Source organism: Falco rusticolus, chromosome 8, assembly GCF_015220075.1.
Source record: "Falco rusticolus isolate bFalRus1 chromosome 8, bFalRus1.pri, whole genome shotgun sequence".
Lineage (NCBI taxonomy): Eukaryota > Metazoa > Chordata > Aves > Falconiformes > Falconidae > Falco > Falco rusticolus.
Genome location: NC_051194.1, coordinates 51,827,392 through 51,855,129, shown reverse-complemented (window position 1 = coordinate 51,855,129; position 27,738 = coordinate 51,827,392). Strand labels below are relative to the sequence as shown.

The following is a 27,738-nucleotide window of genomic DNA, read 5'->3' as shown; positions in this document are numbered from 1 at the left end:
TTCGGGCGCCTGCGGCCTCTGCCTGCCCCCCCACAGGAATGCCCGCGTCCTGGGGACACTGCGGCGGCGTGGGGAAAGAAGTAGCCTTTAAGACTTATGTTTTATATGCACGTGATTTGGTATTTCCCTGTTGGAGAAGCAAACCTTTAACATGCACGCAACTGCACAGTCGCCACAAATTCTTCACGCAGGAGCACTGTATCTGTATGGCGGCCCGCGGACAAGGCCTCAGCAACCTGCCCAGAGAGCCAACCCGGTGCGGAGGCCCGAGAGCCCGCCGACCCCGGCGCTGCCGGCTCGGGCCTGCGCCGGGGCTGATCCGGGAAACAAGAACGCCCAGCACGGGCGCCAGCCCTCCGCGGCACGGGCCAGCCGCCGCGGCCGTCCCCGCCGCCAGCCACGGCACCTGCAGCGCCCTGCAGGCACTGGGCAGGGGCCCGTTGCGCCTGGAGGAGCGGGTGGGCGGCTGCGGCGGGGCCGTGCCCAGCGGCCCGTAACGCGGGGGGGCGCCGCAGGGGCCGCCCCGGCCGCATCTGAACGCGCAGAGGAGACTCGAACCTTAACGACCGCGCAGCAGCGGGGCGGTGCGGCCCCTGGGGCGGGGGCAGCGCTACCCGCAGCGGGCGGGCCCTGAGGGGCTGGGGGGGGGAGGGCGGAAGGTAACGGCCCTCGCGCAGGCGCGGGCCCCGCCGCCCGCCACGTGGCTCGCGGGAGCGCGCGCAGAGGGCGGCCCCACCGCTTCCCCTTCCCGCCACAGCTGCGGTCGCTTCCGCTGTCGTCACTTCCCTTTCCGGCGCGCGCCTGTGCTTGACTGGGGGTCCCGTCCGGTCGCGCACGTGGCCCCCGCCGCGGGCCGGGCCCGCCGCCGCTATGCTGGTGCTGTTCGAGACCGCCGCTGGGTACGCCATCTTCAAGGTGAGGTGCGCCGTGCCGGCCGGGCGCCGTGCCTCCCGCCTGGCCGCGGCCCGTCCCCGCCCGAGGGGGTCTCGGCGCGGGGGGCGGCTACCGTCCCGGCGTGAGGCGGAGGGGAGAGCCGGGGGCTTCTCGGGGGGTTACCCGTGCGGGGGGCCGGGGACCGGGCAGCGGCGGGGGGAGCAGGAGTTGGGAGGCCGTGTGGTGAGGGGGGCGCGGGCAAGGGGGTGCGCCGGAAAGTGATTAATGGGAGGAAGGTGGGGGGAGGAATGGGGGGGCTGCCCCAGCGTTCCCGCCAAGCGCCACCCGTGGCTCTCACTGCCTCCCACCTGCAGGGGTCTTTGTGAGGGGCCGTGCCCCTGCCCCCTTCGGAGGCTCTGGAGCCGCCCATGGGTGGGCACGTTGCCCGCCTTTACCCCCCCCGGCTCTCCGCCGCGCCCGGTGTTCCAGCAGGCCCCCGCCGATGGGGCTGGCGGCGGGTTCCCCCGCTGCCGCGGCCCGAGCGTTCCCAGAAGCGGGGCCTGCCCGCCGGCCGCACACGGGCAGGGCAGCGCTGGCGGGCGGTGTGCCGCCCCGCTGGGGGGAGCAGGCCGCTGCGCCGGGCCCTGCCGGCCTCCCGCTGAGGTGCCTCAGCGGTTCCACGGTGGTTCGAACAAGTCCAAGCCAAAGCTGCTGCGGTTTTGTGCTCCTCTCTGCTCAGTTCTCTTGCTCGAGTGTTGGTGCTCATACAGTTCCACCAGTTTGCTTATGGAATTTGATCCTAACACTTGTATCCTACCCTGCCAATTTAGTCTGCTTTTTTCTGAGTTTAGCTTGTGTTAACACAAGTGCAGGTGCAAAGAGAGCAAGGTGGTAGTTTTCTTAGTCAGCTGCAGAACTACGCCCTTGGTGCTCTGCAGAGTATTACGTTTACTTGATCTGCCCTGAAACCTTTTCTCCTCATTGCAGTGCAGCTGTGCAGTTCAGGCAAGGAGAATTTTAAGGTGTAAGCCTCAGGGAGAAGACAGAAATACTTCTGTCCTGTGCCCCCTCCCCAACACTTAGACCTGGGAAACTAACACGTGCAGTGGTCTCCCTGAAGGTTTTGCTCACTGGATGTTTACACTGGCTAATATCCTGCACCTTCCAAGTTACAAAAAAAAAAAAAAACAACAAAAAAAAATACCTTTTGAGTAGGCTCGAACTTCTTGTGTGGTGCACTGTGGCTTTTTAATCTTTCACAGGAGCCAGGAGAGGCTTAAAATAACCCATATTTTAATTTCTGAAAGCAGGGTAGACATAAAGCCAAGGTGGGAGTGGCATAAAGAGAAATGGAAGTTCTGCAGAGGTGCTGCAGCCCCCTGCTGTAGGTGTCGCCGGCTGGGGCGTGGGGTCTGGCTGCCGTGTGTGTGCAAAGCGGCTAGAGGGCACCAGGCGCCAAGGCAGCGTTAAAGGCAGGCTGTTAAGCACTTGCTTCCTGGGAAATGCAGTGGCCTGCAGGTGGTGTCTGGGCTGGATTGGATTGGGAGAGAGGTGAAAGCGGTCTATCGGATCTGAGCACAAGTATTTTATTAAAATATATGTTTTGAGACAAGCTTTGATTTTCCATGCCGACGCTCTTTGCAGCTGCCAAGGCCAGATCTGGCGAGCTCCAGCCACTGCACATCTGCAGGGCAAGGCTCTCAATCACATAGCTTTCCTTTCCTAGACAGGGTAGCTGTTCAGCTGCAAACTTGAGTCATTGTTACACTTGTATGCTCATTCTGTATCAAAATATTCTCTTCAGTTTAGGTTGGTTTGGGTGGTTTTTGTTTGTTTGTAAAGCAGTCTTTAAAGGTTGTCACTGCTCGTTTTGTTTGGGGAGGGTGTTAGGGGTGTGTGTGTTTGGGGGGTGTTTTTTGTTTTTAGTTACTTGAATGTTGAACAGAATTTGTGCTGCTGAATTTTGGGAGACGGTCATGGTCACAGAATCACAGAATGGTCAGGACTGGAAGGGACCTCTGGAAATCATCTGGTCCAACAACCCCCTGCTAAAGCAGGGGGGTTCACTTAGAGCACATTGCACAGAATCACATCCAGGTGGGTTTTGAATGTTTCCCGGAGAAGGAGACCCCACAGCCTCTCTGGGCAGCCTGTCCCAGTGCTCTGTCACTCTCAGGGTAAAGGAAGTGCTTCCCCATATTTGTAAGGAGGTTCTTATGTTGCAGTTTGTGCCTGTTGCCCCTTGTCCTGTCACTGAGCACTGCTGAAAAGAGCCTGGCCCCATCCCCCTGACACTCGCCCTTAAGATATTTGTGTACATTGGTAAGATCCCTCTCAGCCTTCTCTTCTCCAGGCTGAACAGGCCCGGCTCCCTCAGCCTTTCCTCACCAGGGAGATGCCCCACTCCCCCCACCATCTCTGTAGCCTCCGCCGGCCCCTCTGCAGCAGTTCCCTGTCTCTCCCGAACCGGGGAGCCCAGCACCGGGCACAGCGCTCCAGATGAGCCTCACCAGGGCAGAGCAGAGGGGGAGATCAGCTCCCTCGCCCTGCTGGCCTTGCTCCTGGCCTCGCTCCTCCTCATGCCCCCCAGGGTGCCATCGGCCTTGGCCCCAAGGGCACACTGCTGGCTCACGGGCACCTTGCTGTGCACCAGCACGCCCAGGTCCTCCTCTGCAGAGCTGCCCTCTGGGTCACCCACTTCCCTTTTCAGTACTGCTAACAGATGACCATTGCCAGCATAACTGCTCTGCCCTTATGCCTTGGTGATCAAGAACTGTTCTCCTCTGCAAGCTGTGTAGGTCTTGGTTAGTGCTTGTAGGTGTTACTTCCATCAGAGGAACTAACACTCTAAATATAAGGGCAAATGGGACATAACCATGTTTGAAATCTTGAAAGACTTTTTTCAGTGAGTATTTCAGGACACAAAATATCTATAGCATGTAATTTCTATATATTAAAAACATTGATGTAACAGCTTCTATGTCTTTATTTTTCTCTATGCACCCATGTCTTTATAGAGGCTGAAAATACTGTAGGCCTCAGGGTAGGAAGGATGAATGGTAGGAAAGAATCAGCAGGCTGAGGGAAGGAAGAGTTACCCTCTCTTCAGAAGAGAGGTTTTTCTGTGAACAGAAGGTTTTTCTGTGCCTCAGAGTCCTGTGGGAAATGAGTTGCTATGTTTATTTTCTCAGCTACTAATCGAGTTTAAAAAAAGACAACCTCTTTTGGCTGGGGTTTAAAAATTTGCAAGGGAGCAAAATCTCATGATCCCAAGAATGATTTCTGCACCACTGCACCAAGTCAAATGGCAATTGCATTGCATTCACATTTTGTGGTTTTGTCCCCACAATTTTTGAGTGAGGTGCAGAAAATATAAAGATGTTGACTGTACTGTTCTCCTGGGCACTTTTCTAGGAATCTGCAGTACATGCTGCATTTTGTGAAATGTTTGTAGGCTTTAGGGGTGTAATTGTTAATCTTGTCTGGTTAAAAACTGAGGGGGAGCCCCTTTGTACAGAGATGGGATTAAGCCATTGCTGCCTCTTTGGTAATTCTTGGCTCAGTTTACCAAACTGCGGTGAAAAGTCGTCTTTGTAGAGCTGTTCTCTTTGTCTCTTGGGCTAGCTCAGATTAATGAAAGTAACTTGTGGGATCACGCCTTCCTTTTAAATGTCCCGGATGTGTTTGTATTTTCCCAGAGCAGTGGCAGGTTTGGTTTTGGGTCAGTGGCGTTGTGAATGAGTCTTGCAGAGGAGGTGGAGCAAGCCCAGCTTTGATAAACAAGGAGAGGGTTTTGCTTTAATGTGCAGTTTCAGAAGAGCCCAGCCATTACTGAGCAACTTCTATAAAAACACTGTGATATTGTGTGTATATTAGTAGGATAAAGCTGCTAAGAGAAAATGCTGAAACTGAGATCGTCGAAGCTGAGTTTGTTGCCTTGATCAGTATTAACTTCCAGCGGTTGGATACACTGTAAATCTGCTTCAGGTCTTCTCTACTGAATGCAGGGTTGAAGATTGTTCAAAAGCACTTTAAACACAGTTGTGTGTGTGTGGTTTAATATTTTTTTTTCTTCTACAGGTTCTGAATGAGAAAAAGCTCCAAGAAGTTGACAGTTTATGGAAAGAATTTGAAACTCCTGAAAAAGCAAACAAAATGTAAGCAGCTTTATGTGGGGATGGCAGCCTGCCTTTTGGAAGGACATGACTGCCTGTAGTTATGTACATCTGAAGTTCAGAAAGTAGTATTGATTTTTACTTTTCAGTACTGTAAAACCTGAAAGCTGTGAACAATAACGTGAAGTCAGCTACTCAGAGAAACTTAAAATTGAGTATCAGTGGAAGAAATAACTTCTGCAGCTTAATTACACTGCAAGGAAAGAAGTCATTACCATGTGTCACCGAAGCAAAAAATTGAACAATATTTTAAGGAAATCTGGATGCTTTGACAAGAACATCCAAGCTTCTAATGCTGGAACTGGATGAAATGACAGGGTTTTGTGCTCACAAGAAATTAAAAAATAAAAAAAGTTTAATCCAGCTGAAACTAATAGCATATGAATCACTGTGAGTTGAGAGTTAGTGTTGTTGCCCATGCAATCGGTGAATGTTAGCACCACTGCATAGCTGCACAGGGATTGCAGTGTCTGCTGACCAAGCTGGCCTTTCTAGCAAATTGCCCTAAAGCTGGGGACAGCAGTGGATTCCTTCCAAGCCTGTCTAGGGCGTTCTTATTGGAAGATTTCTAACCAGCTTTGGTTGTAACGGATACCTCTGAACAAGCTATGCCTTGTGATTTGGATTTATCCTGCTCTGTAACAGTATTAAGAGGAGAGGCTGGAATATCCCACATCTGCCTGTTTGTAGTGTTGTTAATCTTGTCTTGGAAACATCTTGGCCACTTGTGAGACAGGATGTGGCTCTTAATGGATCTTTACTCTGATCAAAGTAATTCCTCTCTCTCCTGCCTTTCTAAAAAGGCATCAGTATAATCCTGGAGCTTCTGTTGGGCTCTGCTAATGCTTAACTTAAGTATTCAGCTTTATCTGTGACCTTGCTTCCTTTGCAGATACTTGACTCACAAAGAGCAGTAGTTAATCAGAACTGGATTAGTCAAATGCATGTCCCTGACAAGGAATTTACTGGATTGAGATAGCTTCTTAACTGTAACTGTAGATATCAACACCACAGGCTATGTGAGGGGGAGAGGAAAGCTGGGCCTAAGGATCCAGCACAGTGTGATTAAACACTGTCCAAATGATTTTTGACTCTGGTCAGCAGTTAGGGCATGGAAGAATTTTCTGTTGTTTGTTTTAAGCTCAGCTTAGAACTTGTATTCTGATGTCTAATTACAGGGGAGGACTTGAGGATTCATGGGCAATGAATCAGTTCAGTTTTAAAGTCTTTGAAGATGCATTTGGTTGAAAAGCTTGTTAAATTTGAGCTGTGCTGGCAATACATTCCAGAGAGGCAGGAGGTTCCCATTTGAAGATGAGTGGGAAGATGCTACCACCAGTCAGTCAGCAGTGACACCTAGTTAATCAGAGTGCAGTGTTGAAATTTAAATGAGTGATGTCTGTCTGTTAGATATGAACTACAAAACAAAAAGTGGGCTTAGGTTTTCTGATTATATTGGTCCGAGAAATACTAATTCACAGTTTTTTCTTTTTTCTTTTTTTTTTTCTCCTTCTGAATAAAGTTTGTGGGACCCAGCTGAGAAGTCATATAGGGCTCAAACAAAACTGCAGTCTTGGAGAGAAGAGGGGAACTATAATAGAGACAGAAAAAATGTAAAATGGTTCTAGCATCTGGTTTATGCATGTTCGTTTACACACTTCTATTTTTTTTTCTATAGAGTAAAGCTGAAACACTTTGAAAAATTTCAGGACACAACAGAAGCACTTGCTGGTAAGTGGGTTAACACCATTCTTAAAAATAAAAAATATCCCTGTCATGCACTAGTTCAGTCATTGCTTACCTCTGTCCCTTCTCTGTTTCCTTGCTTATTTTTTAAATTACACATTTTTCAAAGTCAACTGTTTTTGTTGTATTATGAAGTCATCCATCCAGTCTGTAGTGCAGTAGAGATGTAATGAGTCCAATTTTTTTCCACCGTGCTTATTTCCCAAGCAGCTCACTAATGAGCACCATGTAGAAGGTTTTGACTGATATATGTAGCTTGTTGTCAATGACGGATTTTTGTTGAAGCTGAATATAACTGATTTGATCACTGTTTAGTCACTATGACAGAGACAGACGGATGTCAGAGTACCTATATTATTACCACTGCCCTTGTCTTGTGGACATGTTTTGCCTGTGTTTAAGCCTAAAAAATGTCTGTGTTCCACTTAGAAGAAATTCAGGTGTTTAAAGAGAATTAAAAGCCTTATATTCAATATTTTTACTAATTCAGCATTTAAATCCTTGGTGCTGTGGACTAGTTTGAACAGAAATCATAAAAAGTTCTATCTAACAATTCAGAAATTGTGTGACTATTACAGCTGAATTTGCTTTATGACCTCAGTAGGTGGATGTTCCAGGTCACATTTACAGCTAAAGAGCAGTTCTTCATATTCTGATATAGTAGGGTTAGCTTATAAAGGAAGCTAAGGAAAGGAGAATGGAGACACTCCCATCATGCATGAGATGCAAGTGAAACAACTGAGATTGAAGCTTCTGTATATTACTCTCCCTGGCATATTTTTTTGAATTATGTTGCTTTTGCATAGGTTTGGATTCAGATCATGTGTAGTTAGGCTGATTTAAAAAACAAACAAACAAACAAACCCCTCGCAGAACAAAACACAGACACACACCCCAAAAAAAACCCCACCCAACCAAAAAGTCTTGTACTACTTTGCTTCAGGTTTACTTATCTGAATGGGAGATTATTCAGACTGTCACATTTATTTTGAAAGGAAGACTACATACATGGCTGTTGTAAGTGGGTTGGGAGCTATTCGCTGGCTTGAAAGGTGGAAACTTATCTCCATTGTAGAAAGGTTGAGAGGAAACTCAGCACAGCATTTAGATTTTACCCTTGCATTTCATTAAGGTTCTGGAAATCAAAAATCACTGGCTTCTGCTCTTATTTACTGTGATGAAGATGGTGCATCAATCACAGAAGTTAAGTGGAGCACAGAGCTGACCCACAAAGACAGTTGTATAAATACCTGCTTAAAATATATTGTGTGGAATTGTAAAGCTTTTTCAGATCTATTAATACTTGAGAATGAAGAACGTCCTTTTAAAATTTTTCAGTCTACATGCTATATTAAAAGTTTGTGTCTGACTGCCCAGTCAGTGTGTTTCGCATCATCCTTTGTTGAGCTTTAGGTAGTACATTATCATCATTACAGGATGCAGATAGGCCGTTACTCAATTTTTAGGATATCATAGTTGCAGACTAAAGGACCTGGAAAATGGCTTGTTAATTAAATGATACACAAAATGTTCTCATATAGCCATGCCTTCAGGAATGTTAAACATATATCTAAAGCATATGGCATACTGTTTGTAGAGATCCTTAAACAAAATGAACAGAAATAGAACTGAAACCACATGGAGAAAGGAGAGGCGACTGGGAGAAGGGTTTCTGATTTAGGCCTCCAAAGGAGCAAGTATATAATTTTCTTCTATTTCAATTTTAGCTACTGCATGGCGAAGTAGTATTGCAGCTTAGACTAGAAGTACTGTGGGCAGTTAAAATAAAAAATACTGAGTTAGGAGTAGCATTTTTACATGTTTTAGGAGCAGAAAGAAACTACATCTTTGGTCTTTTTGTTTTATATAGCATCCACAGCTCTTGTAGAAGGCAAACTCAGCAAGAACTTAAAGAAAATTCTTAAGAAGATAGTGGCAAAAGATGCCCATGAACAGTTGGCTGTAGCAGATGCCAAACTTGGAGGTGTCATAAAGGTGATAACTGATTTTTCCATTCTTCCTTTTGTTTCATGCAACTGAAATCTTATAATTGGGTTTCAGAGATCTTGCAATTATTAGCAATGGATTATGCTGCCAGTGCTGTGTTTGCAGTTTGAAAGATAACTAATCCTTGCAGTCAAATGTGTATTGCATATATATGGGGAAGATGTCGTCTTGAGTACACAATTGAATGATATGGTAAAAGTGCGCTGAGGTGTTAAGGTTTGCTTGATTTCTTTTGAATATTTAAATGGTTAGAAACCCAGCAGATTAAAAAATTCATTTCCCTAGTGATCCCATCCAGAAGAAGTGTGGGGGGGGGAAGAACCAAAGAACTAGCCAGGCAGAAATGTTTATTTCTCAATAACGGATGCAGCAGTAGCAGGGTGTGACTTACTATCCTGTCAGGAATATGCATCGTTCTGCCTTCCTCGGTCTACCAGCAATTGTGCACGTCCTTCAGTCCTCACGTACTGGGGGAAGGAAGTAGTACGGTAGAGGTGGACTACTTTTTCCAATGTCTTGTAGGTGTCAAATATGAGGTTCCCATCTTATGTCCAATTACTCCCTGTTCCAGTGAATTTTATTCTGACAACCTCCTCTTGCTGTCTTAGGAAACTGGTGTAGGCTGCAGACTGAGGATTTAGTGTTAAAGCGAATAATACCAAAGACTCTGAACTAATTATTCAGTTTTGTTCTCGGAAAAAGACTCAAAGTCCCCAGCGCTTTACCTCTGAAATTCTCTCTGTGGCTAAACTGTTTCTAGTAAACCGCAAAATCTTGAATATTCAGTTCCAGTGTCTGTATAACAGATAGAACGCTAATTATAAATCTCTTCTTCAAACTGGAATTGTTACTCTCTGGGGAACTGGGGGTGTCACTACCTCGAGCACCAAAGATGACTGAAACTGTTGTGTGATCATGGGATTGTAGTGGGAAAACCAGGTATAATGCGATAAGGCTGGTGGAAGAAGGGCTTTAGAGGAATGTTATTGTCACGCCTGACTTCAGACTTCCATTCTGCAGGATAAGCTGAATTTGAGTTGTATACACAGCCCAATGGTTACAGAGCTGATGAGAGGAATTCGCTCCCAGATTGAAGGGCTTATTACAGGCCTCCCTTCTCGAGAGATGGCAGCTATGTGTCTTGGTCTGGCGCACAGGTAAGTTCCTACAACAGGTCTATTTCATCCTGTGTCTGCTCCACTCCTGTGTTCTTGGCTGTGCTGTGCTGCTTGGAGTGTCTCTGACTATGTTACGTGGTCTTATACTCCGTAAACTAAGCCATATTTGTATCTGAAATCTTGTTTTATAAAGAGCTGTCCAATTTGCACACATCCTTTTACAGAGAGGCTTCATCTTAACCTGAAGTTGTATTTGATAGCTTTCCTTTGCATGTTATGTACTTCAGAATTTGATTTGCAATGTCTGTAACAGCCAGATGGGTCATTTAAACCTCCATTGCCACTGAGAGACAAGGTGAAGACCATGATTTGCTGAGTTATGCCAGAATAAATACCCATATAATACATAATGTAAATGTTAAAGGCAGAGTTGTCTTCCCACCTTGCTATCACTGCCTCCTAGGTTTAGTGGAACAGTAGTTAAATGCAAAGTTGTTGGATCAGCATGGGGTCAAACATTCATTCATGAGTAACTTTTAATCAGTATCCTGATGTCAGCTTGTCCTGTCCACGAGCCATTGGCAAGTTAAGAGAACTGCTTTGCTGTAGCCAATTCCTTAAAAATAAATGCATGTTTGCTTAGAAAATGGGCATTAATGTTGAAAAAGAACTTTGAAGATGCAAGTCCTCATTGATATCAAGTGTCTTGTACTGTAGCATACTAAGAAATGTTAAACATACATTAAAACCAGATGGTAATGGGCTTTCTCAGACAGTAAGAATCTGCTCCAGGAAGTTTATTCTGTTGTTTCACATTAGCGTTGCTGATGCTTGCTGCTGGGTAGGTAGAGTTTTGTGGATGACCTCCAGCTGCTGCAGAACTGGAAATGCTGTTGACAAATATTTTTTGTGGGGAACCATGCGGAAAGAAACCAACAGCCAGTTTCCTACCACAGCCTTCATGCTCAGTCTGCTGCACGTGGTACAGATAGCCTTAACTTTCACCCTGGTCACAGGGTGTGCACATGTACACATTGGAGCTGTTGTGAAACTTGTGTCAGTGTAGTTTCTGGCCACAGCTGAGAGCAGTCAGTGGCATAAAACTGAGCTGGTATGAATGAATGTATGGACAGCTGCATTAATACAAGAGAGGAAGAGGTGGGACGTACTTTCAGCAGGATGTCAGGATGCTGATGAAACTGTATTTCTGTCTCCTCAGCCTTTCCCGGTACAAGTTGAAATTCAGCCCAGACAAAGTAGATACTATGATTATCCAGGCAATTTGTAAGTATATTTAGAGCTTAAATTATTAATACATTCAGCTTAGGATAGCTGACTACATTGGTTACAGAGAAGTATTGCTGTTGGTTTCCTCCTAGCATCTTTCAGTAGACTGGGCATTGGTGTTCAGGATGTGTTTTCTTAATAGGGTTTTCCACAAGCAGGAACATTTTTTGGATGATACAGTAAATTGTCATCCACTCTTTCTTAGCATAGAGAGCGGCTGAAGGTACAGGCAGTGTTAGCTTAGTCCTCTGAGGACTTCACTTCCCAACATGCCTTCTGAGTAGTGTTGGGAGAATGGGCCCCGCAGGATTTTCTGTGGATTTTCTAGCCCATCATGTTGGTGGTATCTTACATAGTGGGCATTGTAGAAATACATTCTGTAATTGGGCATGTAAAACTCACTGCAGTGTGTAATGCTGCATTCCATCTCCTTGCGTTCTTAATGGAAAACAGACTGAAATTGTAAATGCACCTAGGGAAGTTCATTCCTTATTTTTTCCTTGAAGACATCTGCATCATAATCAGCATGCTTGCTGTGAAGCAGTGGTGAGGAATCCTGTTTGAAATATTAATTCCCAGATTGTTGTCAATGATGAAACATAGTTAAGCTGAAATTAATGATTTGATTTCTGTTCCTTCGTCACTACCACTGAGACAACAGATGGGAATGTTGGTATTGTGTTAGTGGGAAATATTTTACCCTCAGGGCTCTGTAGCAATATATGCTGTGGGTGCTACACTCTTCTGTTTTAAATCCAGTTACTGGTCATATCTGGTAAACGGTAAGACTGTTGTATTTCTGTTGGGTATATTTATATTATAAAGGCAACTAAAGGGCTTAGTACAATCTTTTAAATGAAGTAATTAAATACCAGATCAGTTTCTCACCATTAAAACATTTTTCCTTAAAGTTTATTAGATGGCTAAGTTTAACATCAGTCTTGTGTATAGCATTTTGGCTGACTGAGAGGAAGGCTGACTGGCTGCTGCTCGCCTTTCAGGGGAACGTGCTTTGCAGCTGTTAGTCTGTACCAAGACTGTCCCAGTGATGAAACTTTCGGGCCACACTCACAGTAATACTAGAATTCCATAATATTGTGCCTGGGATTATGCAGTTCCCTGAAAAGTAAAGACTTCTAATGTACCGCAGCTTATATTTTATTCTAGCTTTTATGGGATAAAACACTTTATGCTATTTAAATCTGTTGATTTGAGAGTTTTCCATTTTTAGATTCTTTTTTAAAAAAAAAAGTCCATTCTTCTTTCTCTTAGCACTTCTTGATGACTTGGACAAAGAACTGAATAACTACATCATGCGCTGTAGGGAATGGTATGGTTGGCACTTCCCTGAACTGGGCAAAATCATCACAGATAACCTAACGTATTGTAAATGTGTGCGGAAAGTTGGTGAGTAATAAGGAGACATGAGCCTGGAGAATGTTGCATGTTAGTATGCAGTGCATTAATGGCACTGATTTGTAGACCAGCAACTCGCTCATCCAGCTAGTCATGACCCTGTATACAATCCTGCCTTCAGCAGCAGTGTAAATACGGCCAGTAGAAAAGTAGTGTATGGTCGCGTCTGTATCTTGATGCAATTTATCATTTTTAAGCTTAAAAGAAAGCTAATGCCATATCGTCAGCGAGTTCTTCCTGGACCACCAGCATATCTTCTTAGAATTACAATTAATCAGCAGACCACTTTGGAAATTAGCTGCCAAAAACTGATACGAAGAGAATTGCTGCATGTTTGTGAGTGATCTCGGAGAGAACTACTACTGTAGTTGTTCGTAAGAGCAGAAAAGAATGACCACTGTAACATTTCGGACACTTGCCTCAGCTCTTCAAGCATGTGCTTTGTATTGAAGATTTTTTTTTTTTTTTTTTAAAAATAATGACATTTGCAGTCCAGAGAGAGACTTGTGATTTTAAGGGAACTCTTTTCCCAATTATAGGAAGAATTACATAGGTTTGGTTAGTGGTAAATGACTGCTTGCTTCCTGGAATTCTTTGTAATCCTGTGACTGAGAATTTTGCAGCAAGTAGCTACTGAAAGATGAAGTTTCTGCAGTTACAGAATAAGGGCGCTTTTTTCCTAGTTTCAAATTTGATATTTCCAACCATTCTCAGCTAGTATAAGCGTAAGTCAGAACACTGACATGTATTTTGGGAGTTTGGAATAGCATGACAGCAGTCTTGACTCACTGTTGTTATTTTGGCCTTTTATCTTTATCTGTTTCTGTGCTTTTTTTACTAGTTCATCTTGCCCCCAGCATGAAACATGCTTTCATCTGTCCCCCATAGGAGACAGAAGCAATTTTGCCGCCTCTGATGTTTCTGACATCCTACCAGAGGAGATTGAACAGGATGTGAAGGCTGCTGCTGAGATTTCCATGGGGACAGAAGTATCGGAGGAAGACATAAACAATATAATCCATCTCTGTGATCAGGTATGTACACGTGGATGAATAGTAACAGGAACTCCATTTTAGCCATATCGGAGCCCCTTCTGCCAAGGAGAGGTTTTTCCTAAGGTATTGCTAACACGCGATGGCAGTGATGATTCCTATATTGGTGCTTTCCTGATATACAGACATGAGGGTGCATAGTCACTACCTCATCTGAGCCATCTCAGCCTGTTGATATCTGCACGGTCTTCCAAAAGCGGCAGTCTTACTTTTGTGTGACTTTTGGCATCGTCGTGCTTTTTTAAGTCTTTGAGATAATGGTACTGTATAGCATCTTTTTAGTCTGTCACTTTCAAAGCTAGGTGATAAACCCTGGGTTAAAAGTGGAGTGCTGAGGCCTCAAAAGGAATTGGGAGACCTATCCTGCTTTCATCTGGATTGTATGTGAACTCCCTCAGACTTTAGTGGTGCCAGTTGGATCCCTTTGTGACTACCAGGGAGTGGCAGGGTTAGGAGTTCCTGTTCCTGGTCTAGACCCTGCTGCTTTTTTATGTCTGTTCTAATTGTGTGTATTTGTATGGAACAAGTAAAGAGCATTTATCCCACTTCAAGAGAATGGTGGCAAAGATTTATGTGAAAACTGAATGTTCCAGGGTTTTGTCCTAAAGAAAATGTCTTTACTAAGTACTTTTGTTCTGCCTCGCTGTCTTTGGCATGTTGTCAGCTGCTTTATCGGGAACGTTGCTGAGAAAATAAGTTGCATAAGGGAATAAGCAGTACAGATCCAATATACTTTGTGGATGGAGGTCTGTTCTGGGAATATGCCTTATAGAAAGCTTTCTGTAACTCTGGCTCTTGGCTGTTTGCATTTTGTTAATCTCCTTCATTGGAATTCTCAGCACTTCCTCTTTTCAATATGTTTAGCTCTTAAATCTTTATTGGTCAGCTGATACTGATTCCTGTAACCAAACTCTGTCTGCCAGGTAATTGAAATCTCTGAGTATCGAACACAGCTGTATGACTACCTGAAGAACAGAATGATGGCTATTGCTCCTAATCTTACTGTCATGGTGGGCGAACTGGTTGGAGCAAGGCTCATTGCTCATGCAGGTGGGTTACGCTGATCAGCATAAATAAAGCTTAGGTGACCTCATCAGAGATTTTCTCTGACTGGTCAGTTAAAAGGATTATGCAAGGCCCTGATGAACATCTCATGGTAAAGTGGGGGAAGGTGGCTCTTGAAGAATCTGAGAATACCAGCATGAGCTTGGAAGTAGCCTGTGATGACAGAGTTCTTAGTTGGCCTGAATTCTTTTTGGAATATGAGGGCAACTTAAGTCACTACCTCTTCTGAGATGCTTACTGAGCCTCCTGCTGATAGTCCAGTCGCTTCTGAGGTAAAATGGTGGCAAACTGGCATTAGACTTTTATAGTCAGACTGACTCAAGGTAGCAGCCTTATTTCAGTTATCTAAGCTGCAGTTCTGTGATGACGCATTCTTGCTGCCAGACTTTGTTGGGAGTAGGCATTACTCCAGTGCAATATGTTTTATTGAGTCAGCCGCCTTTCCTGTTGCTGAAATCAAACCGAGACAGTTAGTTGAAGCATGAAAGACTGAAACGGGTCACCTGTCCTTCAGGAAATGAATGTGAAGCAGCTGTCATAGAAATAGGAATCAGATGTCTCTGAGATTCCTCCTTTTGAATAGTGTGGGAATCTAGCCTCCTGATTCTCTAGCTGATCCTCTGACAAATTACTGTTGCTGTGTTGCCTCTTTCTAGGTTCCCTCTTGAATCTGGCAAAACATCCAGCTTCAACAGTTCAGTTACTGGGTGCTGAGAAGGCACTCTTCAGAGCACTGAAGACTAAACGGGACACACCTAAATTTGGCCTTATCTATCATGCTTCCCTAGTGGGACAAACCAATACTAAAAACAAAGGAAAGGTGAGTTGCAGAATTGTTTACCAGCTTGGCTTTTTCCAGAGCGTGAATGTCTGCTGATGACGTGGCTTGAGCTTCACAGTGCACCTCTTTCCATGGCTTGCTTTACTGTATTGCTTCATGGTTACGTGGAAAATAACACTGTCCCACAAATCTTTGGATGTCATTCATTCCTGTTCAAAAAAGCAAACAGGATTGTCCCTTTGATGCATCTGAGTAATAACAGATGCGTAGCTGCTGAGTTATGATGTAATGGTGAATTTCTCAAGGGGTATGTTACTACTTTCTTCTACGTGATAGTAAACTAAGCTGTTACAAGCTTTATTTTTGCTTGAAAATCAGTTGTGTTGTGCTTAAGCTAGTAACTTTCGTGGCTGGCTTTTAAGGAACTTAGGCTTTTACCGTGCAGGTGTTTGAAAAAAAAAACCAACCCAAACTAGAAAGCTATCCAGACAGAAATGACACCTCAAACTAATCTGATCTAAAGGTTGGGCTAGTGTGGGATATGTATAACGAACTTGCTGTCTCAGATGCTTCCCCTCTATTTATCAAGAAAATAAGGTGTAACATTAACAGTATTTCAATGTTGAAAGAATGATGTACTAACTCTTTTGGACTAAACACTGCTAGTAAATGGTTACTTTGTTCTTTTGTTTGTGAGTGTGGTTTCCTGTCGTTGCCTTACGTGAAGTCTTGGCATTTAATACTCTTTTTCGGCTTTTCCAGATTTCTCGAATGCTGGCAGCTAAGACTGCCTTGACTATTCGTTATGATGCCCTTGGAGAGGATACTAGTGCTGAAATGGGAGCTGAGAACAGACTAAAAGTAGAGACGAGACTGAGGCTTTTGGAAGAGAGAGGGGTAAGTCTGTCAGAGGGTTGCATGAAGCTGACATTGTTGTTTATGATATGATTTTCTGATGCACTGCTTTCTGAGTCTTTTCCCTTCACTCAGTTGTGTGATCTAGTGTCACTATTACTCTACTTTCTCTCAAGCTTGGCTGAAGCAGTAGGGTTTTTAAGCTGGCTGCGTCCATTTGTTTATATGTCAGTTTTTCTTCTTTACATGCCTGTCTTCACTTACATTATACTGAAATATCTTGATTCTGAACAAAATAAGTAAGATTGTGTCTTTACGTTTTACTAAATCTCTGTATTAATTGCAAAAATGTGCTTATTATTTCACAGCTTCTTTCTCTTCACCTTTAGAAGAAAGCGCATTTGGCTTTTCTGCCCACCTCACATTTTCCACTGTGGTTGCCCAAAATCTGAACACTGGTGATGCTTTGTCTTAAGGAGCTTTCTCTGTAGCTAATGCAAGATGTTGTTCTGCAAATTGCTGCATTGCCCTCTCATCACCTAATGTATATCCTGCCTCTGTACCTGCTGTTCCATCTGTTGCCATCGGCACAGCATGCTGGGAGAGCATAGGGTTTGTTTTTCTCATTTAGGTGGCATGCCTGCTGCGTGTGATCTTGTAAATGATGACTAGGTTCAGCCTTCCGAGCTAGGAGATCTGATACTAATGCTTTGGTACTGGCATCACTAGAACAAAAAAGAAAAATCCAGAAAAACCTGCCTGCTCCTCCTTAAGCATTTCATGGGAAGCGATACTTCCCATCAAAACAAAGGCAAGGAGACATGTTAATACCAAAATGCAAACTGGTCACCTGACAAGTACAAATTTAAATCAAATCCAGTTTGGGGCCTGTATTGTGGTTTTAAGGTTGGCTTTATGCCAGGTGATACCTGCCCTGACATGCAGTTACTCTTGCAGAAAAAAGTGCAGAAATTTGAGCTGATCTTGGGAATTTAGAGGTATGATGTTGTATGTCATGTGGCTGTGGTATGTTTGATCCAGTACTAGATGTCCCTTAATTGAGTTTGGCTCTTGAAGAGCAATATTATGAAGGCACATGACTTTCTCACCCCACTTACCTCCCTGTCACTGTTCTTCCATGTGTGAGACTCATACAGGTACACAAGAGCCTGACCAATAATAAATGTTTGTCTTTACTTTTTTAATTCCTTTCAAGGGCTGTAGAACTAATGTTGTGAATTGTTTTCATGATAAGCAATTTATTTTTCACATCCAAATTTTTCTTGTAGATAAGAAGAATAAGTGGTACTGGAAAAGCCTTGGCCAGGACAGACAAGTATCAAAACAAGAGGTGAATAGTTTTTCCTTTGCGCTTGGCTGAGTATAAATAGCTCTCCATGTTTTTATTTCTGAGAAGCTTTTTGGTTGTGGGCTGAGTTGACTTAAGATCCAGAAGACTTTTTTTTTTGTGTCTTTAAACACGGATTACAAGTCCCATTGCTAATGGGAATTTTCATTTTTCCACACTTTACAGTTGTGGTAAAACCAGTGAATAGGAGAAAGTCCTGATTTTCTAAGAGTAATTTACTGATGTAATCAGGTAACAAGTATATTTAGATACTATCAGTGTCAGACCAAAAAACTGAACAGTTTGGGGAGTTAATATGTAGCAGCTTTATTTAATGCAAATCTGAATAAATTAAAGTTGGCAAAGTCAGAGCTTGAATGAATTTCTTTGTCAGGGAATCATGGCATCACAGAACGGTTTGGATTGCAAGAGACCTTAAAGATAACCCAGTTCCAATCCCCTTGCCATGGGCAAGAACACCTTCCATTAGACCAGACTGTTCAAAGCCCCATCCAGCCTGGCCTTGAAAAAGCTGTCCTAGAGACCTACTTAGTCATCTTATTCTTAGAAAAGAAAAAATCCTCACTTGTTTTGAGCAAATCTTCACCTCCTTGTTTAGGTTTTGTATGTAATAAGTAATATGTATCTTAAGCAATATATAGGTTCTGTACTCTGGACACTGTTAGAGCAGTTTCTTGTGCCTGAAGTGACACTGTAGATTGCAACTGGGACAGCTGAACATCTGTGGATTTGAACAGGGTATTATTAGTCTGAGCTGTGACATCTGGATATTTTCCTTCATTTGGTTGCAGGCTTCTTGCTTAGCTTGGCATGCTTATTTTGCTGAACCTTTGGTGTAGAGAGGGCAAGTACTTAGCAAAAGCAGGGCTGGGTGCTAGTTCTGTGAGGAAAAAATAGCACTGTTGCACCCATCTGCAGTCCCCAAACATCTTTCTCAAGCCTAGCTGTAACTTTTGTTTCCATATGCTAGACATTTCAAAGCATAGTGAGATGGCTGTGATTTCTGGAGCAGCTTTTGAAAAGACAGCATCAGGGTGTGTAAGGAGTTAGTAGATTAGGGGAGGAGGGTGTTGAGGAGACAACATACATGCTGGTTTTTGACCTCTTGAAATGAGGAGTCATGAATTCCTGCCAGGACATGTGTCTACTGTTAGACATGCTTTGCAAACATGTCTAGGCTTGGGGGAGAGACTGAAGACAGTTCCTGGCTGTTTGGCTTAGTCTGGCTGCCTAAAAGGGAAACCGATTCAGTCCCTGTCAAATTGTCCTTGTAGTGCTGCTTTATGGAGATTGTTTGAACTAGTGCTTTAAGGAGACTGGCAAGAATCTCTTAGTCTTGCATGGAACTATGGATCATGTATGAATTAGCTACATCAAAGTAGTATTTCAGAAATGAATTATGAGATAGTTTTTAGAGGTGATGTTTAAGTGAAGCATTTCAGTACACTTTCCAAAAAAGACATGAGTTTGCATTACCTATCTTTGGCATATTTATTTGCTGGGTTTTTTTTTTTTCATTTTTTCTTCATTAGCAGTATTTTGACAATGACAAGGAAGCCAGTGAGCTCTTGCCTGGGTTTAATGGAAGCAAAGCCCACTATTTGCAAAAGCCGGTGTAATCAATTTCTGTAAAGCAATATACAGTGTTAATACCAATAAGAATAATTTCTGATGCTTGGAGGACGAATTGATTGATTGTACTGTCTGCTAGAATTACCACATGCTTTCCAGTCTAGTCACTAGCCTCAGTTGGTTTTGTAACCTGTGCGAAGTGGCTACTTCAGATTCCTACTTTAGAGAAGTTCAGATGCTGAGTATGTGGCTGGGGCCAGGGTGGGGATAGTTTAGGCTTACTGTTTTAAAACCCTTTTCTCCTTCAGTAGGAATTGTGTTCTGAATAAGTAAAAAAAAAAAAAAAAAAAAAAGTCTTCATTACTATTAGGTGATTCATTTGCCCCTGAAGAGGTCCAGCTAAAGGGCATTGGGTTTCAGCGTGGCTGGTTCTCTGCAGCTTGTAGAGGAGGTTGGGACCAAACAAAGGAGCATGTCATATTTGAGAAAAGGCAGCTTCAGGTGCGGATTAGATAATTGAGAGTCCCAGAAAGTTGGTGATACAGGAATGAGCCATAGCATTATCCTGCCTTGTGAATTGTGCCCTGTGAATGTAATGCAGAGGCAGCAAAAGTAAAGCTACTTCTACTCCTGTGTATGTGTATTACCCTTAGCGTATGCTTATATGGCCTTAACAAATTGTGGGGAGCTATGTGCTTGTGACCATACAGGTATGCTGGAAAAGCTTTCAGCAGCAGAGATGTCAATCTAATAGGTAATTTAAGTGCTCTGTAGAGCCTTGAACAGATATAAACCAGAAACAAATTCTTACTTAACTGATATCTTCTGTTTAGATTGGACAGTTGTACTTTGTGTGGTATCTCCTGTAGTCATGATTACTGATGAGCCATTCATGCATTGGAGAAAGGGCCTCACTACCTGTAGATATGCTTTGTTAACTGAGCAAGATTGATTTGTCAATATTCTCAGGAGGTTGTGTTGGAAAGTTTATGTTCAACTGCAGGATCTCACCGGGGGGCTAGCTCTTCTTTTTGTTACTTAAACTGACTTGTTCTCTTCATTACAGCGAAGTAAAAATATTTGACGCTTCTGGTGACTCTACACTTCCTGCCGTTTCAAAGAAACGCAAAATTCAGGAGGTAGAAGAACAAGATGCAGAGGTTGCTGTGAAAGCAAAGAAGATCAAAGCAGAGGTGAAAGGTTAGTTGCTGCATCTGTGCTGCTGGCTTGTTGCTGTGTGCATTGTGCAGTGGGGCTTAACATCTACAGCTAGCTACAATACCTGGTTATTCTCCTTGCGTATGACAGTGTATTTTAAAAAAAAAATAATAATCCTTTATGGACTGACACCAGAGTGCAGTCAATTTACTTTAAATACATGCTTTTGAACAGTTGTAAGCATATAAGAACACTTAAAACCAAAACTCTACTCATATTCTTCTTGCAGAATTTCCTGCTCAACACGTTTGTATTTAGTGGGCCTCGGTATCTTGAAGACAAAAAAAGCTCTTCTCTGTAAAAACACAGCTCGCCTAATTTTCTTTAAAGAATACCATTTTATTATGTATGGAATTGTTTTCTGTCATATTTCAATATATAAACATTGAAAGTCAGAATTTGAGGTGAAATAACACCTGGAAATTTCAGTCTGAATTTACATAATATGGGAACAGTTGTTATTCTCTGGAGAGCTGAAACTGAACTATGGCCATAGCTGTTCTTCCCTTCTCTGATAAGTTACTGTGTGGAGAAGGATTTTGGACTGCATCTTCAGTCTGGTTCATTTTAAGAAACATTCTCTCTCTTCTTTACAGTGTGCACTGCAGCACCTCTAAATGGCTGGCCTAATACTTGCTGTGATAGTGGAGTACTCGGTGTGTAACTTGGGGGGGGGGGGTGGCAGTGGGAAAGGAAAAGGAAGATGAATTTTAAGTCACTTCTGTGAGACCCTAAGCCACATCTGCGTGTGAGCTACTCCCAGGTTTTGTCAACTACTTGTGCCTGCAGCAAGGGAAGGCTGTCAGAGCCATCCTTTTCTGGTGTTCTCTATGCTGTTGTGTTCTGGACTATCAGGGTGTAGTCAGAATTCTTGTTCTGTACCACTTCATGCTCAAGGTGCGACCTTTCTAGATGCCACTTGGTTCATGATGTCTGTGTACATGGATGGAGCAGCTTGTAGGAATCTAAACTTGAAGTTACACTGGAGGGAGAATCGTTTGTGCTGTAAAGATGAGATCTGTGCCTCAGCTTGTTCACTTGTGCTTATCATGAGACAAGGACACAGGAGTACTTTGGAGGCTTGAACTTTGCCTGCTTTTTTGGAGAATGTGGGTATGTTTAACAGCTACTGGTTTTGATAATCTTTTGAACTAACTTCCCTTACTATAGTCTTGGAATTGCTGCCTTGGGCTTCCCTTGCATTATGAAAGCAAGTGTTGACAGCTCACAGACATGAGCTACTCACAGGTGAAGTATTACATTGATTTCTAGCCTGGTCTCTTAGAGTATGAGTAGGATTTTTCTGTTCATAGATATATTTATTATTCAATGGTTCATGCTTTTATACACAAACCTGCTTGTGTTTGCTTCACTTGCTTTATTGAGTATCGATACTTCCTGGTTTAGGGGTTGGGTGGAGCTTAGCAGTTCTCCTTGAGCTACCAAGAATTATTTGAGCAGTAGATAGTGTTCGGAATGCTTGTGGCCTACTGAAATTTGTACTGTTTGCTTGGGGTTCTTTAACTTCCTAAAACCTGAAGTACAGGATTTAGATGTGTTGCTTCTTGTCACAGGTTTTCTTGTTGAAATGCTAGGGCATCCTTCAGATGTGTGGTTCATAGCGCCTGCTTTCTCCCAGTTCTTCATATCAGCTGGATCATTTAATTTGGATACTTGGGCATTAGAACTAACTGTGCCAGCTCTTCAGACTATGGAAGAAGTGTTTTCAGATAACTTAGTTATCTCATATCTTCTGTATGCAGAACTACTCCCTTCAGCCTTTAAAATAATACTGCCCCTATGTTTGCAAATTCTGGTTATTAAATACCACCCAGCAAAGTACATGCATTTCCCTGACACCCACTAGACAGACCTTGACCTTGCTCTTTTCTAGTACTGTGTGTATGGCTGCACAGCGTGCTAGAAGGGGGGGTGGTGGTGGTCCGATAAGTTAGTTCTGTAATACACAGAAGAGTGCAGAGGACATCCCAGTGTTAAGATTTATGTTGCATGTCCACTTAAATATGCACGAGCTTTTAACATTTATATATTTTATTTCTGCTGTTCTTGGCTCTATTCTTTTTAATGCAGTGCTTTATTAAGCTTTTCCCTAGTCAGAGATTACACATCTAGACACAGTGTTGTAAAAGAAAGCTCTGCCCCCTCCTTCCCCATGCTGTTTGTGCATGTGATAAATGGGGAGAGGAGTGCAGGCAAAAAGGGAAATTAATCTGGCTGAAGAATTCCATCTAGTTTGTATTACAGGAGGAAGGTAAGGGACGGGAATAAGCTGGGAAGCTGCCACTGAAAAGTGATTTGCTTTAATACTTGTTGTAAAGAGAGACAATATTTTGAATTGTGCTAGCCTGAAATGTAAATGTTACTGCGAGATTAGATGCGTGATGTTTTCTCTCCACGTTTGTGGTGCGTGTACGGCAGTACTTTGGATAGGGACTGGCAGGGGGGTGCGAGTGAGGCATGACTTCAAACTACTTTTACCTTTTTACACTGAAAAAGAAACTCAAGTGGAAGGATGGAGCCTGAAACAAGATATAATTCATTTAAAGAGTTGTCTGTTAAAACCTGTTTGAATGTTGGGGGAAGGGAAATAGGACAGGTATTTTTGTGACTACAGTCTTGGCAGTTGGATAAAATGCATACCACTGACAGGGCAAACCAGTGCCCCTAGTGAAGCATTCGGCTTGTATTTAACCATCAGGATATAGTAGCAGCTAGTCACTTGGAAAAGACTCTCTTAAAAAGAAAAATACAATCTTAAATTAATGGAGTGAACCCTGTGAGGCACAAAGCCTTAAACGACAGCAACATCATGACCCGGCATCATGAGTTTTGCTAGAAAGCAGCAACTGAAATCTTCAGGAAGGCATCCGCTGCTAGCTGTGAGAAGTGACAGTGCCTATGAGTGCACAGTGCATCATCATCTGCGGTTGTAAATTGTGACAGGTTCTGCTGCCTGGTGTGTCAGACTTAATGGCATGTAGGGTCATAACAAGGAGTTACTTTTCCAAGGTTACCACGCAGCGTTTTGCTTGAGAATGCATAGCTTACCAATCCAGCTGACCAAAACTGTTACATAGCAAAACATGGTGCGTATGCCTCTGTTTGTATGTACCGTATGACTTTAATGTAGTTTATGCTTATTTTTCAGCTACTTTCTATTTCCCTGTGTTACAGGGAGGTGAAGATACTTACTTTTACACGTTTTTGAATGCCTTCTGCTTGCACACAGTTCACTGTGAATGATGTGTGCGGCAGAATCCACGTACAATTATATTTACCCATTCCTTTATCTGGAATCCTTTGCTGTTTTGCTTCTGGCATTTTTTTAATGTCAGAAAACTGCATGTGTTAGCTGCCTGTATTTTCCTGTAGACTTGTCTAGAAATCTTTTACCCTGAAGCCAATTTTTTTGTCTGAAGCTTATGTTAGAAGCAAAGATTTAAGTGTATTTTTGACTCATCATCCTTCTGCTGCCTCGAGGAACTAAACTTTGTGACAAAGTACAATCAAGATGTTAGGAGGTTGTGTGTTTAGGTTTTTTTATAATTGCCCTGGTTTTGGTTTTGTTCCTTTTGTAAGTGGTGAGTGTGTTTCAAAATTAACTTGATTTGATTGTTTGGGGGAGTACAGTGAGAAAATTACTTTTTGAGTCACACCTCCAGTAGCAGCTGTATGCACCACAAACACCATGGGTTTCAGCTTCTTGGTTTTGTAGCTACTGAAGGACTGCTATATCATGAACTTACTCATGAGTACTGCATACCAAGAAACTTGTTATCCAGCACTGGACTCAGCTGTTCAAATAAATTTGACTTGGGTATGCTCCGGTAACAGCCTGGCTACTGCATAGGTGGTCAGCTTGGTAATGATTTCTGCTTGGTTTCTTTACGCAGAGATTCCTAAGACTGTGGTGTGTATTCTAGAAAATTAGTGGTGTATCATAGTGCCTTTGCCACTGTGATAAGATAGACCAGCTATTGATGAATAGTTCTGAAAAATAAATGTAAGGGGGCATAGGTGAACCTTTCTTGGGTTAACATTCCTCTCAGCTAATATAAATAATTCAATTCCTGTCTTCCAGGAGAGGAAGGAGTTTCTGCTTTTGCATTAAATGCTTTACATTAGCTCAGCATTAAGAGATCTTAGTGTTTGCCAGTCTAAATGGTAAAAAAACTGATCGGCTTCTCAGCAGATGTCCAACCTCAAGATAGGGAAATCATCTGCAAACAAGCTGCTGCTGGCTGAACTGATTTCTAACATGGGTTTTAGTCCTTCCCCAGCTCTTGTGATGCTGGTGAAAATATTTGTCAAACTGTGGACAGTCTGTTTTCAGAAAGAGTACTTGAAGGTAATTTGGCAGACCAATGAAAACATCCAAGCTTGTTTCAAACTTTGGGAGCAGCATATAGGAGTGGCGTTTGTACTAGGAGATGCGAATAGTGCTGTCTGAACATTGTAATTTGTGTCCTAGGTAGTTGTATATTTTGATTATAGCAATGAGTAGTCATGCAGGTCAGGGCAAAGCAGAGGGAAAACAGCTGTAGAGAGATATAAAGGAGGGGCAGTGTGGTGTTCGGTATTTTTCATTATTAATACCATTATTGCATCCTCCTACATAGTGTAGAAAGGGTTTTTTTGCCTTTTACATGCTTAACTGACAACATGCCTTTCATTTTTCTTCTGTGGTACAGAACAGACAACTGTAGAAGATGATGAACCTGTCAAAAAGAAGAAAAAGAAAAAAAATAAGGAAAAGCAAGCTGAAGAAGAGGCACTGAGTGAGGAACCCCTCATCAGCCCCGTAGTTGAGGTGAGGCAGAATTGCATGGCTCTCTGATCCTTTATGGGAATGGACACTCTCCAAAACTTTTGGAGTGAGGGGGGAAAATGTATTCTCATCTGTGTAACCCATGATATGCAAGGACAGCTTTACCCTGATAACTATTTCGTTATGTCCATTGCCATAACGTCCAAGAGATTTGCATTACAACAAGGTCTGGGAAATTTGTGACTGTAATGCCTCCATATTTCCCTTCCCTTCCTTTCCTCTGTCCACCCCCAGCTTTGGTCTTCTCTGTTAGTATGTCTTTTCTACTGGGCAGGGTGTCCCTTGGTGCTGATCCACAGGCATCTGTCTGGTGTTTAGGATTTGTAGGGAGTGGAGGCTGTTCCGGTTGAACTGATGAAGTATCATTTGATGTTTTCTAGCAACAGTAGAGTGGATGGGGCCAAACTAAACTATTTGCTCAGTTTTGAAATCTTGTTCGTAACATGGGGTTTAATTTTCTCCCCTTGGTTTAGTGCAAGTTGGCTTGGTTTACTGCCTGGCTGCAGTGCTGAGCTCCCGGCTTCCTTTGCCCACTGGCCCCACCGTGCTGTAAACATCGAGTGCATTTAGCAGTAGAGGAGGGACATCTCTTGGGTTGTGCTTTGCTGAGTATGGCAGCTGCTGTGATGCTTTCAGGTGTAAGCTCTGTTGCCTAGCTACATGTGTTGCTTTACTTTTCTATTATGCTTTTATCATAGCAACGTTTATTTGTTTGCAGAATACAGAGAAAAAGAAGAAGAAAAAGAAGAAAGTGACAAATGAGTTTGAAGACTGATGATGAGCCGGGGGAACACTGGCCCTTGGACAGCTGCTTCAGAGTAGTGTTTCTTGACGTAATTTCTTTAGCCTCTTGCTGAAAACTGACTTTCCTGTGTTGCGAGAGGGCAAGGAGACGATTTTGATAGCTGTCTTCTGCCCTGGAACTGGATATGTGTCTCCGCTACTTAGGAGGATTGCTGGCTTTTTTCGGTTGCTTTTATTGAAAAGCTCACAATAGATCCTCTTTTCATATGCGGTCTCTACCGATAAGGAATAAACATGTTTTTATGGAGATTTTATGCCTCTGTCTCTTAACTTGTTTTCTAAACGTTATTGAGAACATTTCTGAGATTTATTGTTTTCAATGAATGATCAGCAAAAAAAAATTAAGTGTGTACATGTTCTGTTGCAGTTTATTCTCTAAAAAATTCAAAGCTTGTAATCTCAAGTTCTCTGTAAAATTGATACAAATATATCTGCATAATATCAAAGATGCATTGAACAGCTGAAGTGTGTTACTGAGTTTGTGCTGTAGTTCTCCTGAGAGCCTTTTTTTTTTTAATGATTTTTCAAACATTTTGGTTTTGCTGCACTGACTGACAAGATTCAAATGCATGTTTTGAACTAATGTGAGTTAGCTTCTAAATTATTTCTGTGGTGATTGTGGCAACTTTTTTTTTCTGAATAAAAAAAAGCTCAAGGCAAAGTTAATACTTCTATCTCATAATGAAGCTGAAGAGACAAATGTTTTTTATCAGTAGTAGAAATTTGTCAATGCTGCTATTCTCTGTAGGAGATACGGATGCACTGAAGTAGCATGAAATGATTGAGACATTACAGCTCTTGAAGCTTTATGGTGGAAAACAATTTTTATTTGACTATGCTTATCACTGTTTAATAAATGTGATGAAGCTTTTATTTTCCCTAGGTGTAGAATACTTAAACAAAATAGCAGTGTCTATAGTTGGATAACATTTGGTAACTCTGCAGCCAGTGTAGCTGGCTTTTTTTGTGGAATACAGGTTATTAAGCAGCTCTTGGTATTTAATGGCCTGTGGCTGGCTTACCTGTTAGTGTAAGTGGATATACTGAATCCCTAATAACATTGGTAATGTGGTTATTAATTCAGGTTGACAGGTATCAAGAACATGAACTGCTTTTTTTCTTTTTTTTTTCCCCGCCTTACTACGGTTGCAGTGAGTTTAACTGCTAAAATTGAGAGGCTGGTCAAGGAGTACCCTGAAACCGCATACTGGGGCTGTGCTACCATATTGCAACCATCTCTTGTCCCAGGTGCTATGTATGGATCCTTCTGTTGCACTGTCTGCAGTCAGTGATGATTTACTATGCAGAGCTCTGGATTGCCTGGGAATACTGAGACCTGTCCAGATCATCTGCTTTGTGCTAGACAAGTAAGATTAATTTAAGCTGAAATGTTTAAGCAGGCAGCAAAGGTATTAAAAACTATTCATAATGTGATGGAAGACTTGGCTATTTAGTGCCTTTAGTTTTTCATTGTAAATGCATTTTCAAACAGAAATCCTTACAGACAAGAGTTCAGCTTCCTCTGAACTGTTAATGTAGTCGCTTCCTCAG

The 27,738-nt window shown here is 42.8% G+C and overlaps 1 protein-coding gene and 3 non-coding genes across 4 annotated transcripts; all 4 read left to right on the top strand.

Annotated features, from left to right (window-relative positions):
* Positions 1 to 773: 773 nt before the first annotated feature.
* Positions 774 to 26,628, top strand: NOP58 (NOP58 ribonucleoprotein). Its single transcript, XM_037396438.1, has 15 exons — positions 774 to 915; positions 4,954 to 5,030; positions 6,727 to 6,779; positions 8,665 to 8,789; positions 9,822 to 9,958; positions 11,139 to 11,203; positions 12,479 to 12,613; positions 13,511 to 13,656; positions 14,598 to 14,724; positions 15,396 to 15,559; positions 16,283 to 16,417; positions 17,665 to 17,726; positions 20,383 to 20,516; positions 25,247 to 25,365; positions 26,102 to 26,628. Exons 1-15 carry the CDS (start codon positions 871 to 873, stop codon positions 26,156 to 26,158), a joined length of 1,581 nt encoding a protein of 526 aa, XP_037252335.1. The 5' UTR covers positions 774 to 870; the 3' UTR covers positions 26,159 to 26,628.
* LOC119153037 lies at positions 11,783 to 11,871 on the top strand. The gene has a single exon (XR_005106026.1). It is a non-coding gene; the product is annotated as a small nucleolar RNA SNORD70 (small nucleolar RNA).
* On the top strand, positions 13,755 to 13,838 carry LOC119153032. The gene has a single exon (XR_005106022.1). It is a non-coding gene; the product is annotated as a small nucleolar RNA SNORD11B (small nucleolar RNA).
* LOC119153031 lies at positions 14,888 to 14,973 on the top strand. The gene has a single exon (XR_005106021.1). It is a non-coding gene; the product is annotated as a small nucleolar RNA SNORD11 (small nucleolar RNA).
* Positions 26,629 to 27,738: the final 1,110 nt, after the last annotated feature.